At 53.1% G+C, this 16,416-nt stretch overlaps 4 protein-coding genes across 4 annotated transcripts; all 4 read left to right on the plus strand.

Moving 5' to 3' along the window:
• Positions 1 to 176: 176 nt before the first annotated feature.
• On the plus strand, positions 177 to 1,331 carry N0V89_000318 (uncharacterized protein; the record flags this gene model as incomplete). Its single annotated transcript, XM_056209142.1, has 3 exons — positions 177 to 539; positions 592 to 813; positions 861 to 1,331. The coding sequence occupies 3 exons, from the start codon at positions 177 to 179 to the stop codon at positions 1,329 to 1,331; spliced, it is 1,056 nt and encodes a 351-aa protein (XP_056075964.1).
• An 873-nt stretch (positions 1,332 to 2,204) lies between these two features.
• On the plus strand, positions 2,205 to 3,992 carry GUT1 (Glycerol kinase; the record flags this gene model as incomplete). The annotated part of the gene is made up of 3 exons (XM_056209143.1): positions 2,205 to 2,455; positions 2,514 to 3,672; positions 3,729 to 3,992. The coding sequence occupies 3 exons, from the start codon at positions 2,205 to 2,207 to the stop codon at positions 3,990 to 3,992; spliced, it is 1,674 nt and encodes a 557-aa protein (XP_056075965.1).
• Positions 3,993 to 10,694: 6,702 nt separating this feature from the next.
• Positions 10,695 to 12,065, plus strand: ERG27 (3-keto-steroid reductase; the record flags this gene model as incomplete). Its single annotated transcript, XM_056209144.1, has 2 exons — positions 10,695 to 10,753; positions 10,805 to 12,065. The coding sequence occupies 2 exons, from the start codon at positions 10,695 to 10,697 to the stop codon at positions 12,063 to 12,065; spliced, it is 1,320 nt and encodes a 439-aa protein (XP_056075966.1).
• A 2,255-nt stretch (positions 12,066 to 14,320) lies between these two features.
• N0V89_000321 (uncharacterized protein) lies at positions 14,321 to 16,000 on the plus strand (the record flags this gene model as incomplete). The annotated part of the gene is made up of 1 exon (XM_056209145.1): positions 14,321 to 16,000. The coding sequence occupies one exon, from the start codon at positions 14,321 to 14,323 to the stop codon at positions 15,998 to 16,000; it is 1,680 nt and encodes a 559-aa protein (XP_056075967.1).
• Positions 16,001 to 16,416: the final 416 nt, after the last annotated feature.

Genomic DNA, 16,416 nt, shown 5'->3' on the forward strand with positions numbered 1-16,416 from the left:
GAGCTGCTTGGAGCTGGAGCTACCTCTCCGCATGGCAGCTGGGAGCTACGGAATCATAGTCGTCGACTCAACTCTAGGTCCTCCCGACCTCCTTCCTCCAGCTCTCCTCTCTCTTGCTCACGCGATTTCATCTTTCTTGTACTGTGTTATTTTCTTGAGCTCCAGCCTGTGCGATCATGTTGCGGACAGGCGCGTCACGTCTGGCGCTGAGGACATGCCCGGCGCCAGCTATTCGCGCAGCTCCGAGTCTCCGCACCAGAAGCCCAGCAGCACATTGGACCACTCAATTCAGTTCAGTGGCCTCAAAACGCCCGCAAATATCTCAATTGGCTCAGCTGAAGCCAACACAAGCTGCCGTGCTCCGTCGTGCGTTGTCTGAAGAGCGGAAACAGGCAGAGGCCAAATACGCTAAAGAAGAGATTAAGCCTACGCCGGAGACGGTTTCGACGACTTCTAGTATCCATCCTTTCACTGGAGAAGTGGGTGGTGAACCCGTACATCAGGATGTCGACATGAGCGCCGGTATCAAGGCAGACCTTGTAAGCTAGCAAGTTCGCTCTCCTAGATCAGCTCGTGTACTAACAACCCCAGAATACAATCAAAGACACATTCAACCTGTCTGAAGTCCCACGTCAGGCATACTACATTGGACTCGCTGGAGTTCTGCCATACCTCGCAACTTCTCTCTCCACTGTCGCTTGCGCCTATGAGATCAACCATGCTGTAGCCGGCTACGGATACCTCATGTCAGCAAACACGGCAACCACCCTTCTCCACCTACTTGAGCCCCTACAAGTTGGGTATGGTGCTGTTGTAAGTACGATGGTGATGTGATCATGGGCAACCACTAACGTGCGCAGATACTATCCTTCCTGGGCGCGATCCATTGGGGTTTGGAATTTGCGGGCTACGGCGGTCGCCATGGATATAGTCGCTACGCCATAGGAGTCGTGGCGCCAGCAATCGCATGGCCAACCGTGTTAATGCCTGTGGAATATGCTCTGATCACCCAGTTCATGGCCTTCACATTGTTATACTACGTTGATACGCGCGCGACGTACCGAGGGTGGACTCCGCCATGGTACGCCATCTACCGATTCGTCCTGACGTTCATCGTGGGTGGAAGTATCGTACTCAGTCTCATCGGGCGTGGAGAGGTCTCCGATGACGTTGGAAGGATGCCTGGCGCTGTTGACAGGATGAAGGCACTCGGTGGTACCGACGCGCAAGAAGCAATGGCCCGGGAAGAGGAAGGCATCCGCGCTCAGCAAGCGCTGGCTGGGGAGGGGGGCAGCAAGTCCAAGGACGACGAGTCCGAAGACAGTGACTAAAGCCGTGCGGCTGTAGTCTGGGGAAGGGATGTGTCGGAGCTCGGTGGAATGGAACCCCCACGACTCCACGAATCATTCTGAGTTGTCTTATTTTCTTTTTGTAGCATTGCATGTTTTACGGGTAGCGGTGTGTCCGCCTGGATGCCCATCGTTCAGCTTTTTACTGCTCTTAAAGGCTGTAACGTCCAATAAATCTGCAATTAATGACTCCAAGCGTGCTACCCCGCAAAGATGCGGCTCAACTGATAGTCATTGTTGTGAGTAGCACGGCGCCGTTATCGTTGTGTGGGCCGACAATGGCCGGGAGAATCGGCTCGATCGATGCCGAGGACGGTGGGTTTGCGTGGAGCTGCGCCTGAACTTTCCCATGGCTGAGCGGAAAGATGGGGCTGCCCTCGCGTTTAGCGTGCACCGGAGGCTCTTAACACGAAAATTGGCGGTTCGCACATGAACAATGTCTGGCCAAGACATGCGTCAGTGTGCGGTTTCGGTGGCCCCTCCCCCGCTTTTTTGACATGTTGCGAGCCATAGCTTTTTAAGCGCATGCTGCAACGCGCACCTCTGCGCCTGCACATCTTTCGATCGTAGGCTCCGTATCCCTGCCCTCCAGTTATGATTTCATCCAGTCTCTGCTGCATGCCCCACAGTCGCCTCAGGTCTTTTCCGTAGCTCGTAGCCCTGTCTCTGTTCGCGTCACTACCTCGCTGCCACCATCTCCCCGTACTCCCCAAACACCCGCCCCCAGCAGTACGGCACGCGCGACTCCACACAACACCACTGCGAACACAACCCCCCAGTTTCCGGAACTTCTGCTTGCACTGGCCTTCTAGATTTTCCGCGCACATTAAACCACCAACGGCAACCTGCACAGTCATGGTGATCGAGAAGACATCAGCAAAGGGCGCAGAACCGCAGCCAGTGCCCAAGTCAAAGAGTGACTACTTCGACGATGCGCCCATAAACGATGACGAGGAGAAGCAGCTTGACGAGACAAAGCTGAAGCAGTTCTTCATCGGCTCTATAGATCAGGGAACGACGAGCACGCGCTTCATTATCTTTGACGGCACGGGGCAGCCGGTCGCGCAGCACCAGATCGAGTTTACGCAAATATACCCCCATTCTGGGTGAGTTCTACTTGAAAATGTACGGGTACGGCATGGAAGCTCACAAGCAGTAATGCAGGTGGCATGAGCATGACCCTCAAGAAATCCTAGACACGGTCGAGCTATGCATAGAACAGGCCTTACAGGCCTTTATTCACAAGGGCTACAATATCAAAGATATCAAAGCCGTCGGCCTTACCAATCAGCGCGAAACGACACTGGTCTGGGACAGCAATACGGGTGAGCCATTGCACAATGCCATTGCATGGCCGGATACCAGAACCAAGGGTCTGGTCCGTGAACTAAAGGCACGCGAGGGTGCAGACGAATTGAAGGGCAAGACCGGTCTTCCTCTTTCGACCTACCCGTCCTCCGTAAAACTTGTGTGGCTCCTCGATCATGTCGAGGAGGTTCGCAAAGCTTACGACGAAGGTCGACTGGCATTCGGAACAATCGACACGTGGATACTCTATCATTTGAACGGGAAAGACAAAGGCATACACGTCACTGATACTACCAACGCCTCGAGAACCATGTTCATGAATCTGCACACTGTTAAATACGACGACGAGCTTCTAGAGTTCTTTAAGATTGACCGGAACAAGATCAAGCTACCCAAGATCGTCCCGTCTTCTTGCCCAGATTCTTACGGATCGATAGCGGAGGGTCCATTGAAGGGTGTTCGAATCGCCGGGTGCCTAGGTGACCAGTCTGCAGCTCTAGTCGGTCAGCAGGGCTTCACGCCGGGGTCCGCTAAGAATACGTACGGCACAGGATGTTTCCTGTTGTACAACGTTGGTGAACAGCCCGTCATTTCCAAGCATGGGCTACTAGCAACCGTTGCATACGATTTTGGACGTCAGCGTAAACCTGTGTACGCGCTAGAAGGTAGCGTAGCTGTCGCAGGCAGTGGTGTAAAGTTCTTGATGAGTAATTTGGGTTTCATCACCCATTCACATAAGATTAGTGACTTGGCAGCAAGTGTGGAAGATAATGGCGGATGCGTCTTTGTCACGGCTTTCAGTGGTTTATTCGCACCGTACTGGATCGATGATGCGAAGGGAACGATCTTTGGCATCACACAACATACTGAGCGTGGACACATTGCCCGCGCCACACTGGAAGCGACTTGTTTCCAGACCAAAGCCATCCTCGATGCTATGGAAAAGGACAGTGGCCATAAGCTCACTGAACTTTCTGTGGATGGTGGTATGAGTAATTCCAACCTATGTATGCAGGTGAGTAACGGCACTATTTTGGTGTCAGATCCATTTACTGACCCTGTCAACCACAGACGCAGGCAAACATCATCGGCATCCCGGTTGATCGGCCGGCTATGCGAGAAACCACCTCCCTCGGAGCTGCCATTGCTGCAGGCTTTGCTGTAGACATCTGGAAGGAGTTCTCGGAGCTGAAAGAGATTAACCAGAAAGATCGTATGATCTTCGAACCGAACATCTCCAAAGAAGATAGCGCGAAGATGTTCAAGAAATGGGGACGAGCAGTCGAGATGTGTCGCGGTTGGCTGGACGCTGACGAGGCGAAAGAGGAATACTGATTTACCGCATAATGAATGTTTGTTATACCCTCAATTGGCATCTTGCATTTGCACTGTTCCTTTGCCCACCCTCCAAGCCTTCTCAGAGCACTGCGGCGTTTTGAAGGGTTTTCTGACGTGATTGAGAAGTGACGGAGGGCAGGCACCTCAGTCCGTAGTTGGCAGCAAATGATCCGACGAGCCGTCGTAGACTTGCGTAAGCTGTTTGAGACACGACAACTTACCCATCACCATATTCGCTTCCAGATAACGATCCTTCACTATGGTCTGCGAAATCTACCATCTTGTCAAGGTTGCGGACGTTGGCAACGACTTCCTAGTGCGGTGACCTGAAGGATGATCTAACGACCCTGTCGGGTAGGTATCCTTGCTGTAATATCGTATATCCTCTCAGCCTGAAGTTTCGATCCACTTCGCTGGCTTCTCATAGACGTGGCCTGAAGTTCCCAGCATCGAACGGGCACAAGAAAGCGCAAAGGTACCAGGGGCCAGAGCAAGGAGTGCCTTGGTGGTGGTCATCCTATAGGCCATTGTTTCAGCGACAACCGATGAGAACCCAATGCTAGCCGGGAGGCTCCTACGTTGACGCAATTCTCAAAGCAAGCGCACCTTTGCCGGCTGTTTTCTGCGACGAATTGGAAAGGATCGCGCTTTACCGTTCGCCAACCACCCTCGTCTTGGTCAAACCTTGGAAATAGAATCGAATTTTCCCTTGGGCATTGCCTGGATGAGAGGTGGATGCTCGTTCATGATACAGCGGTAACTCGCCAGGTCAAGGCTTGCTGTTACAAAGTATGGTTTTCCGGCGTTGATGCCGTCCGCCTCTGGCATCAATCGGTACGTCTGGCGGCTACAGCGAAGGGCCACCGTAGGGCCGGCGTAAGCCTGGGTAGCCACACCTGAACTGGTGCTATCCGAACTAGGGCTAGTCTTACTTATTACCCTGCGCATGCATATGGCGCCTCGTAGACCATATCGCCCGTACGCCTATTTGAAGTTTCTAGCACCAAGAGTCAGATATACACACCCCAACAATAAGCTAATCCAAGCGGGCAAAATGGTGAGTAGAGCATTCCAGGTCCTCAGGAGAGATGTGCGTAGCCGCAGAGACGGCTATGCGAGCATCACTTGCCTTTCATACCGACCAACAACGCACGGGTAAGCATGTAATGTTGCGCATCCGAACCCGTCACACTCGGCAAAGGCGTAGCCTGTTGATTCGCAGATACTTCTGTGACCGAGCCGGACGCGGGACGGCACACACCAGATTCGGCGTAAGCAGACTCACGTTTCAGAGAGCATCCCGAGGTCGCTGAGGTGACTCGAGCATGACAACTGCTCACACTTGATGGAATTAGCACGCGTCTTAAGATGCGATGCCACTACTGAGCGAGTCAGTCAAGACATGCTAGACGACACGAGCCTCACCCCACTACGACCACACCGGCGATTTGATCCCACACGCGCTGTTCTGCATCCAACGTGGAACCGTGGCCGCAGATCCGCTCGCCTTGTGAGGCGGGTACTGTAGGCTTGTTGGGGAGCTAGTAGCGAGGCGAGCTTCTTGCTCCATCCGCTTCCCTAACCGCTCTCCGCGACGACTCGAACCCTGTCAGATGTACCTGGCCGTTACTTCACCCTCTTATCTTACACGCAAGCACCTTATTAGTGCTGTGTCCCCTGCAGCATGTGAGTTTGCCATTCCATCATGCCGCCAAAATCAGAAGGATCCTTTCCGGCTGCCAGGCTTGGACCAGTCGGACAGACGCCTCCGCAATACCAGGGCTAAGCATCCGTCCGCATCGTGACGGACCGCTCGAGGGACCCAATAACACGGTCCATCTTGCATTGCGACACCGTTTCGCCCGTCTGATGGGCTTGTGACTATAACATGGGACGGTCCGACGCGCTTTCATGTCTATCATTTCAACGGTTTGGAAGACTACCAATTCACACCTTTGAACCCAAACTAGCCATTCGCTCCGGTCCATCCTGCAACCAACGCCTTCTGCATCTTCCCCCTTCGGCATGTGCGATTATACCCAAGTACACTATAAGTGCTCTCACCTTCGCTATACCGTCCGCGCTTGGTGTACCAAATATCAAGAGACGCAGAGACGATGTCAACCCAATGTTGTTGCAGTGTAAGACAGCCTATACATTGTTGGCTCCGAGGACTAATTTGTACATTAGTGAATATAGACTCGACGAGAACTGTGGTCCGTTTCTTGATAGCCATCCCTCAGCGTATTCCGTCAGCTGACAGACAGAAGGCGATTGCAAAGGCTCTGCGGGCAGGCGCCGATGACATGCGCTCCTCTTCTTCAAACTGTTTTTCGATACCCATATTTGGTTTTTCAGCAAGGCGCACAGGATACGGCACGGAAATGAGCACAATACCCCTCTGGCAAGAATCTTGATCTTGTCATCGTAGTCAAATGTACCACAATGTTTCGTTGTCGTTTCGGACTCACATTGACGTTCTGTAACATGCATCTTGCGCCGTCCTACATCTGGCATGCGTTACCGTTGACGCCATCGTCGAGTCGCTAATGTGCGGCGCTCTTCGGGGCGTGTTGTCACTGGTCAATGCTGCTGCACGACGCATGGTTCCTGCAGCTTTAAGGTACAACCTCATCTCTCGGCTGCTCCCAGCACACGACAACCACAGAGAGGCGGTACGCCGGATGCCACGCGGTCGTACCCGCTCGTCAGTCAGCAATCTGACCTTGTGTGCCTGTGAGGGCGGGACGGTCCTCGTAGCACGGTAACACGACGATTGTACGTCACCGGCTACCCACTCACTGATCGGTCTCCACGCTACGGCATCAACTCCGCCCGCCAACTTTAACGCACGACGTCGATGGTCCAGCTTCTAGGAATCTTCCCGCGTACTCCAGACTGTGGTTTGTCACAGCTCGTCACGATGTTGTTCCCGTCTGTGGTGGGACCCAACGGAACGTCGTCCTCGGCTTTTCGCATGACCATACAAGAGCAACGCAATGGTGGGAAGGTCCGAACGGCATGATATCATACACAAAGTACAATTCTCCACCCAATGTGTTTCCATAATGCTGGCAGGACGCCTTGGTCAGTTTCCAACACGTTACACGAGTTCAGAGACGAGTAATATTACTCGGGTCTTAGGGGTCACGCAATCATGCAATTCAACTTTCGCACCTGCTCGCCAACCAGAATCGCTGCTTGTCACAGAAGCTTCCATGCGCGCGAAAATCTAGGCACGCAGCCAATAGGAACAATCTCTAATCATCAACTCGGACGCCTGATCCTTCCGAAGCTCACCGCATCGACAGTCAAGCCATGACGGACGGCAGGGCAGAGGAGTCAGTCACAACATCATGTCCAGTCTGTCACGACTCTTAAGGTCGCGCATGACCAGCGATTGAAATGCGCTGCGCTATTAGCGACGCAGTGCTCCTCCAATTGGCAACAGCACGGCCAGCAAGCAGAGACCGTTCATGTCATACCATGGGCCACTTTGAGGGGCAGGGCCAATCCGTGGCTTGGTGTTGCGTGCAGGCAGCTCACCGTTCAATGCCTGAAACCCGCGAACAGAGATCTATGCGAATCCTTCGTCAGCGATTCAAGGCATCGTCGCCAGCCACGAATCGAAGCTGGTCCACCCTGTGGAAATTTTCTGGAATCCCTACACACGTCCCTAGGTTTCAAGCACTACAAGGGAGACCAACCCCACTCGGCTAACGCAATCGATCATAGCTGCAGCTACCACGTTGTAGGGTCCGGTTCCACTTGCTGTGGGACGGACATGGGCGAGACCTCGAAACGGACCTAATTGTTACAGTACACGACAGTATAGAGCTTTGGCTAAGTGTTGCACAGCGAAGGATCGTGGCTGGTAGCGGGACAAGTTGGTAAGGAGCGTTGCGAGTCGTCCCTCCCCTTGGGTTCGGCAAGTGAAAATTGCCGGAATCTTCCTCTTGACCCACTTTCGATCACTGCACCACCAGCTGACTATCGTGGGTACTCCTTTGCAGCTTACCGTCATCGTCGACTTGGAGTTAACATCTGCATGTCAGTCACACCGCTCAGACCAAGGGAAGACTGCGAGACGATATCTTTTAGCTTGCCGACAGGGTTAGCCACACCTTCGGAGGCAGCGTACGAGGTGTCCCAGTCCTTGGTAAAATGTATAGTGCCCCAGCGCCATCTGTAAACCTTGGAGACTCTCACCCGTCCGCTCATTACCCGACTGTCCGCTCAAGACCCGACTGTCAACCCGATTACGCGAAGCCTAGATGTTTCATGCAAGTGAATTGATCGCCGTGGGATCCGGGGACTAGTAATCTCATCCAGTGGCTGCGTCAGTACACATCAAGCGAGCAGCCCGTTTACCCGCACGACGTCAGCTCCAAAGTCATCCGGTCAAAGTCCCTGCCACTTAGTCGAACCGTGCGCGATCACGGCAGCAACGATGCCCAGTTCCGGCACACCATCAGCAATGGCCGCGTAGTCAAGTACCGTTAGAAGTCTGCTACCTAGCTCCACAGAGCTGGCAAGCTAATCATCAACTGCAATGTTCGGGCTTATACTTTTTACTTGCCAAGGTGCCTGGGCATGGCGTTCTCCACGACAAGGAACAACACTGAGCAATGGAACCGCCTCCTGGGCTGCGGAGGATAGACCCGCGTACGAAATCTGGTCTAGCAACGTGCGCAGCACGCGCTTGCAGCAAAAACATCTTAGGCCGCTATTCAGGATCGACCAGACTCGAGTTCTCGGTTATCAGCTGCAAGGGTCAATTGGCCGTGTCGAGCTGCAACAAGGATCACACGCAGATCCGACTACCCACTCACGTTGAAGGAGACACGTTTTCAAACCGGTCCCAGGCTTCTTCCGCACATACTACTGCTCGATCACGCCGGTAATTATATCTCGCATGCGTCGGCATAGCTGGAACCGATATACCCCTTACGACCTTTATCCGGTTTGACGACTGTTGGTTGGCGAGTAGGTAAGGTTTGCGTTATCGACGTTTAGACTTGGGAAAGCAAAGCGTAGGGATAGTCTGATAGGTGGGAGCTTGACGGTTGTGAATCTGTCATAACGGTCACGGCTCGGCCCGGGAGCTGTCAGTTCACCGGCCCGGAACTTGCCAACGGTCAACCTCATGCCGAGCGATCTGAAGTCGGCCAATAGAAACCACCACGGCGGCGTTCGTTTGTCTCTCTATGCGTGTCTTCCGTTCAAATCAATTGTTAGCAAGCTTCTACGCTTTCTTGCCTATCTCAGACTGTTCGGAGGTTGCTTAGGTATGGTCCTAAGCGAAAGTCTTGGTGACGCTCGTTTCACTCAGTTGCATTCAGACGTACGCTTACGGACGTCAAGCAGGTGAAAGGCAATGCACGATATCGAGCGAGACCATTGATACTGCTTCACCACACCATCAAGCGGAAGGCTACCCATCATAAGCTACGGAGAATACTCCGACAGATTACTTGAAACAACCCGAGATCCGCAAAGTTCAACGGCCGAACGTTGTCAGCCCTGTTTACATATCTTAGCTCAACGGCTGACCTGGATTGACGTGCAGCTATACCTTGACCCCAGGATCTCGTACCATACTGACGTACAGATCTCCCTATTGCGGTTCGTCTGAACGATAACTCGTGCCTGGCATTTACATTCGGCCCTTTTCAATATCAAATCATGTCGGTTCTTCCGTCAACAAGTCAAGCAAATATGCTCCCACCTACCCCGAAACGCTTAAGCTGGTATCCCACTCGGTCGGCACATAAACCTGGTCCAATTATACCTATCGGAGCAAATTGACAAGCATGTGCCCGAATTTCTACGCTTTGCAGATCCGCTATCTGGTGTCGCGCAGTAGTGTCCACTTTGCATCTGCATTAGCTGCTCGTAGGGTTGGTAAGCTATAGGGAAGTTTATACGAGTCAGAAGTGCCTCAGTTGTGCAACCAACCTGATGAGGTAATGTTTCGCGGATGCGGGTGTTTGAAGTGTCTGTAGAATCGGAGGCAATATACCGATGATGGCTGACGAGATCCTTATAAATCAACATGCTTCATGGACCCCCTGGACAATGGGAGAGCCGGGCCAGCCGCTTGCGCTTGAAACTTTCTGAGCGGTCCAGAATCAAAGATTTGGTAATCGGCATAGACATCCTGAGAGTGTTGTGAAGACTTACATGGAGAGGCACCCGATCCATCAGCTACTTAGCAACTGATTGGAAATACGCATCTGGGCCTCTCAGCAAGATGCAGGCCATCAGATGAATATTATGATATTATGAAATCAAGATATTAAATCTTTCCGATTCGACAGGTAGAACGATTTCCCCTACACACGTCTTCTCAATCGTCACAACATGATTATTCCATCCCAAACGTGGATTTGTACCAAAGCAATATCGCAGACTACAACTGCGTGACACAAAATTTAATTTCCCAAAGAGACTCAAGATCGCCCGCGTTTCTAGCATGAATCTGAGGGCTAAGATAAGCACAACATGGAGGTTGAAAACTGTACTCCTATATTCATCTGTGTAGTATACAGACGATTGAGTCGCTGCTTGGCTCACAGGAGGGAAATTCAGTGGTAGTGTCGCGCAAGAGCAACTGCACGTGGTCACGCGCATGCGGGAGCGTGTTCGGCAAGTGGGCCAAGGAACGAACGACCTTCTTCCACTTTCAGCCCGGCCAACATGTCGAAAGCCTCAACGCTCGACGATGCATTCTACGTCCTGGTCACGGGTGCAAATAGGTGGGCTACTTGTAGCGATAATTTGGGAATTATAAATTGACATTGTAGCAGCGGTCTCGGCCTTGGAATTGGCGCCCGCCTGATCGACGAATTTCTGCAAACACGCCCGCAAGACGAATCCCTCGTACTCATCATAACAACGCGCGACCAACGCAAAGGCGACGCAGCAATCGCAGCTCTAGGAGAACAGTTGCGCAAAGTATGTCGCAAGGCAGAGAAGAAGCTTCCGGGCGTGTCGCAGGTACTGCAACGACGCGTTCAGTTGCGGCAGGAGAGGCTTGATCTCCTGAGCTTAGTCTCCGTCCAGAAGCTGAGCAAGAAATTACGCGACACAGTACCGAAGCTTGACGTAGTCATATGCAATGCGGGGATCGGCGGCTGGACAGGCATAAACTGGCTGCTGGCATTCCGGACAATCCTCACAAGTTGGAAAACAAGTACGACGTGGCCGACTTTCAAGCTCTCTGGTGTGGGATGGACTACGAAGCCACAGCTCCCGCCAGCAGCGGATGGCAGCGAGAGGGAGGAGCCACCTCTGGGTGAGGTTTTCTGCGCCAACTTCTTCGGACACTACCTGTTGGGACACTACCTTGCGCCGCTCCTGGCTAGACGATCACAAACCAAACAGGCGTTGGGCAGGCTGATCTGGACAAGCAGTCTCGAGGCGTACGAGCACACTTTCGATATACAGGATATACAATGCCTAGAATCAACCGAGGCATACGAGTCGTCAAAGCGACTTACCGACCTCATGGCGATAACATCCGTCCTCCCCGCCACCGAGCCCCACGTAAACAAATACCTCGACTGCGAACAGCCCTCCGAGAAGATCACTAAGCCCCGCATATACCTCTCTCACCCGGGCATCACGCATACACCGATCATGCCGCTGATTCTCGTTCTTGACTACGCGTGGATGTTGGTGTGTTACATCAGCCGCTGGCTAGGTAGCCAATGGCACGTTGTGACTGTGGACAAGGGCGCCGTGGCAGCGGTCTGGCTGGCGCTGGCGAAGCAAAGCACATTGGACACGATGGAGCAGCGGGAGGGAGTGGGCAAGTGGGGCAGTGCCATCGATGTGCGGGGCAATGAGCGGGTGGAAAGGACGGAGGTTGAGGGTTGGGGATGGGGCGGCGAGATCGGGGAGAGGCCGCGGAAGTATGGGCGCAGCCCGTATGCAAAGACCTTGACACCGCAGTCGAAAGAGAACTTTGTCAGGGAAGGCGAGCAATGCTGGGCTGAGCTGGAGAAGATGAGGTTAGATTGGGAAAAAAGATTGGATGAGGCGGGTGTGGGGGTAAGCATGGAGTAGGGAGGATTTGCGTGTCACCAGCGACAACTGGCGCGGGATTCTACGTTCTACAGGTGGTCATTGTGGCGACCGAGAACCGGGCAAGGGAATGGTACGGCAGCGAAGCCCATCGTACCGCACTCCCGAGCGCTGGGTCTGTAGCAGATTTAGTGCTTGTAATGACACCTTCACCGCTGCGGGTATGTGCAGTCGGGAGGCACCGCTATGTCCAACGTCGTACAGAGGCTTTTACGCTTTTATCATGTTTCAGGTAGTTGCTGGTATGGTGGCACTGAATTAGACGCCACCTTGTGTACCCTTCGGTAAACCTTGCGGCCGTCGGCTGACTTGATCTTATCTACGGACGCTACATCGAATTGACACGGCAGTCATAAGACTATTCAAAATGTGACGCAAGGGGAGATAGAGCTGTCACCATATGCATGTATAGACTGCTCACACTTCTGCTTTGATCTTGGACTTTCGCACCGACGCACTGTACACTGGGGAACTCTCATTCCAGTTTTAGCTCTCTCGTACTGTATGCCACAGGACCAGGCTTAGGTCAACATATGACATCCTGCAACTACTACATTCGCTGCTTTGCGTATCCTTCCGCTCGCTGGAGCGTGACGAAGAGACAGTGGCATAGATAGAGAGTACGTACATTGGTAACAACATGTGTCGCCCAGTATGCGGTTTGAAAACGGCCTTGCCCAGGCTCTGCTTGTGCTTTGCAGAGGGCACACGAGTTCACTACTGATACGATTGCAAGATATATCACGGTAACAGACTCAGTGCTTGCATTTGTTCAGCTGTGGATTCAGAGGAAGTGATTGTCGTGCTGCAGCGTCACCACGAGAACGACAAACAATTTTCTCGTCATGGAAAAGGCGTACTGCTAAATTGATACCGGTGCTAATAGAGCTTACTCCGGTCTATCGAAACGTTTAGTAGACCAGCGGAGCGAGGAGCCTGGTATGAGTGTTATGGCTAGCTGGAGGCCTCTGCGTACCGGCATAGGTAGACATGCATGCTCGGTTTGATGCTGGCGATGATTCCTCTTACGCGGCATTGAGATAAACCGTTGATTGCTTCAGGCTTGACGGCACTGCTCCCATTGATGCCCCATCGCTCCCTCAATCTTCTCGAAATTGAGTTTCTGGCTAACTCCTCTTCCGCGCGACTTCGCAAGCTAGACGTGATCGGCTTTGGGCTAGCCTTGCAGGAAACGGCACGAAGAAGCAGCGTATCGGCCCGCCGGGCACCATGGTTGACGGCGCATAAGCCTACGTCTCATGTTTGCTTTCTTGATGGAATTGACACCCAACCTCACAACGAACGGGCATCAACGTTCCCAGGGGCTCATGGTCGTCGCCTTGGTCCTCACACTCGTCGTGGCTTGGGGCGAGGCGTGACGAAGGTGATGAGCACAACTGCCCGGGGTATGATGCGACAATCCCAGCCAATTCACGCCATCGGGACCAATGGCGTCTCCTCGCCTCCACAAAAGGGGTTGCGGGCCCTGAGGAACCAGCGTCGCGGGTCGCGGCTTCATCGTTCGCGTCCGCTAGCTCCACCAGCCGCCCAAAATCATGGCCAGCCTGCGCCCAGTGAGCACTCGACCGAGAGCGCGCACCCCAGGATCTCGCGCCCTCCAGTTCCCTTGTGAGACCCATCCTCCACGCCGTACCGTCGCATTCTTTGTTGCTGCATTGTGAGCCGTCGCAAAGCATTCTTTGTGTGGCCATCGTTGTTGAGGCGTTGCTACCACTATTGCTGCAGGAACATGGAATGAGAGCGCTGCCATTGACTTTCACCACCTCCTCACATCTGGACTTTTTTGCGCCTACCTTCCACTGCGCCCGCCACATAAAGCACGATATGGAACCGAAGGACGACTCTTCCGAGCCTCTGTCCAGCGACTTTCCGCCTCACTTCGCACGCGACTCCACTACCAACACTCGAACCACGGCGCGCTGCTCGGGAGAACCTCACTTTCCCCGCCCATAGATCGTTTACCCCGTCACTCCTTTCACCCGTCGCATTTCGTGACATACTCTAGGCTGCTTGCCCTTACCATTACCCACTCCTTCTGCGCGCCGACATCCATCTCACATTGTACACACGCCAGATCAGCTCAAGTGACGTCAAATCCTACTATCTGGGACAAAGACATCGTTCAGCACAAAGCCCGCCTCCTACAGACAAGTTATAAAACTGTTTCACCAGGGCGCCGTACAATACCACAAACTATCATCAAGACATTGCGCAATATGAGTACACCAAATCGCCTACCTGGGCGCGCAAGCCTACCACACACGCCTGTCTCGACACCTTTTTCACGCAACCGCACCGATTCTTTCGCCGAGCCCAAGTCTGAACTTCTTCGTAATGCGCTGGACGCGAAAAGGCAAGCGCACATAACACCTACTCCCACGCCTCCGGACACTAGGCTTGCCCACGCGGAGACGCTCAAGAGCGCGGTATCCGATCCGTGGTTAGACAATGCGAAGAATGAGGAAGACACCATGAAGACCACCCCAGTGCGCCGCCCTGGGCGGCCGAGCGAAGGAGCCTTGCCGCGGATGCGCACGCAACGCGAATTACAGGCGGAAAACGAGTCTCTGAGAAAGGCTCAGATGGATTTGAAGTTACGGCTCGAGGCTTTGAGTGATCAGCATAACAAGCTCCGGGATCAAAACGAGCAGTATGTGGAGCGGATCAAGGAGCTAGAGCCATATGCAGTGCAAGTCGATGACTTGCGGCATGCAAACAATCAGCTCACACTTAAAGCGCAAGACATGGAAGACGAAATGTCCGACCTTCGTGACCAGAACAAGTTGATCCTGCAGATATCGGAAGAAACTGTGGCAGAATTAGGACAGAGAAACGAAGCCTTGGAGGAAGCCGCAGAGCTCATTCTCGGGTTGGAAATGGGCAAAGGTGACCTATTGGAGGAGATTGAACAGTTAAAGGCACAGGCAACCAAGGCCCAAACCGATGTCAGGTATAACACAGATGCTTGTGTGACCGCGAACGAGCAACCGGAATATCCTACACGCGTGCACTCGATCGACGAGTCTCGCCCTTCAACGAGCTACAACGACTCCGATTACTACAGTATGCCTGCTTCACCGCACGGCAAACCAAGCCAGGAGTCAATGATTTTCGTCTCCGATCGGGCGAAGAAGTTTATCGATATGAAGAAAGAGACCCAGCGATCGACTAAGGATCTTTCCAGACGGTTATCAGACGCGTCCTTGAAGCAACAAAAGAAGAAGAAAGAACCTATGCCGCAAGTCCCTCAGATTCCAGAAGCTTATCGACAACAACCGATTACTCCAGGACCAAACCGTGCACCTCGGCGAGTAGGATCTCTGCGAACAACATTATCTCCCGCTTTGGCTTACGATCCATATGGCACCAATCAGACTGGAAGCGCGCCTCAAACGCCTACCGGTGGTCTACGAGCACACTTCCAGAATGGCTTGACTTTGGACACATCGTCACGGTCCTCTCGGCCAACCTCGCAGAGGTCAAGCGCTACAAATAGCCCTCTATCCAACAAGAGCAAGCAGTCAACGCGAGGCCGTGACGCGCCAGTTGCTCCTGCACGTCACAGCAGCCGTGCCGCGCACACCTCGTATTCCGCCGAACAGCTGAGGTCGGAATACAAGCCTGAAGAGCAATCGGACGCAGGGAAGGAAATGACTTGGGAGGTCCCTCCTTCCGTTGTATCTGAGGCGCAGACCACAGAAATGGATGCGAATTACCGCGGCCCTTGGTACAACCAAATAAGCTCTTGGGGCACAAACAATCCAAATATAACAGGTGCCGATGCTAGGAACGTTCATCGGTCAACATCATATACGGAAGCGAACTTCCTTTTCAACCCTGCTGAGAACGAGGACGAGTTTGTTGAAAAGACGCGGTCATTCGGCCGGCGTCGGTGAAAAATTGCGTGCGTATGGCGGCTTTCCCTTGATTCTTTATATCCTCAATGTTTTTTTTTGGCGTCTCACATGGTTGCGTGGGTTTTGGATACGGTGTTATAGTAAGAAGATGCAGTCTGCAAGGACATAGGGAATGGGATACCACTGGGATAAGCAAGGACATTTTAGTCCCGCTGAATGCACACTTACTGCGCATACCGGCTTTCAGATTTACAATTGCCACCAAGATATTTCGAGAATGATAGAAGGAGTTGTGACCTGGTGTTGCGCCCCACTTCAAATCGACCCGGATGACATCGCACGTGCTTCCAGCAAGTCCATGCCACATTTCACGCTGTGGCACCTCCGAGGCACCTCCGACGCTGCATATCCCCCCACGTCAACCTGCGATTCACTCTCCAAGGATCTCGCTACGT

This window comes from Didymosphaeria variabile (genome assembly GCF_027946475.1).
Source record: "Didymosphaeria variabile strain IMI 356815 chromosome Unknown scaffold_1, whole genome shotgun sequence".
In the NCBI taxonomy this organism is placed as follows: domain Eukaryota; kingdom Fungi; phylum Ascomycota; class Dothideomycetes; order Pleosporales; family Didymosphaeriaceae; genus Didymosphaeria; species Didymosphaeria variabile.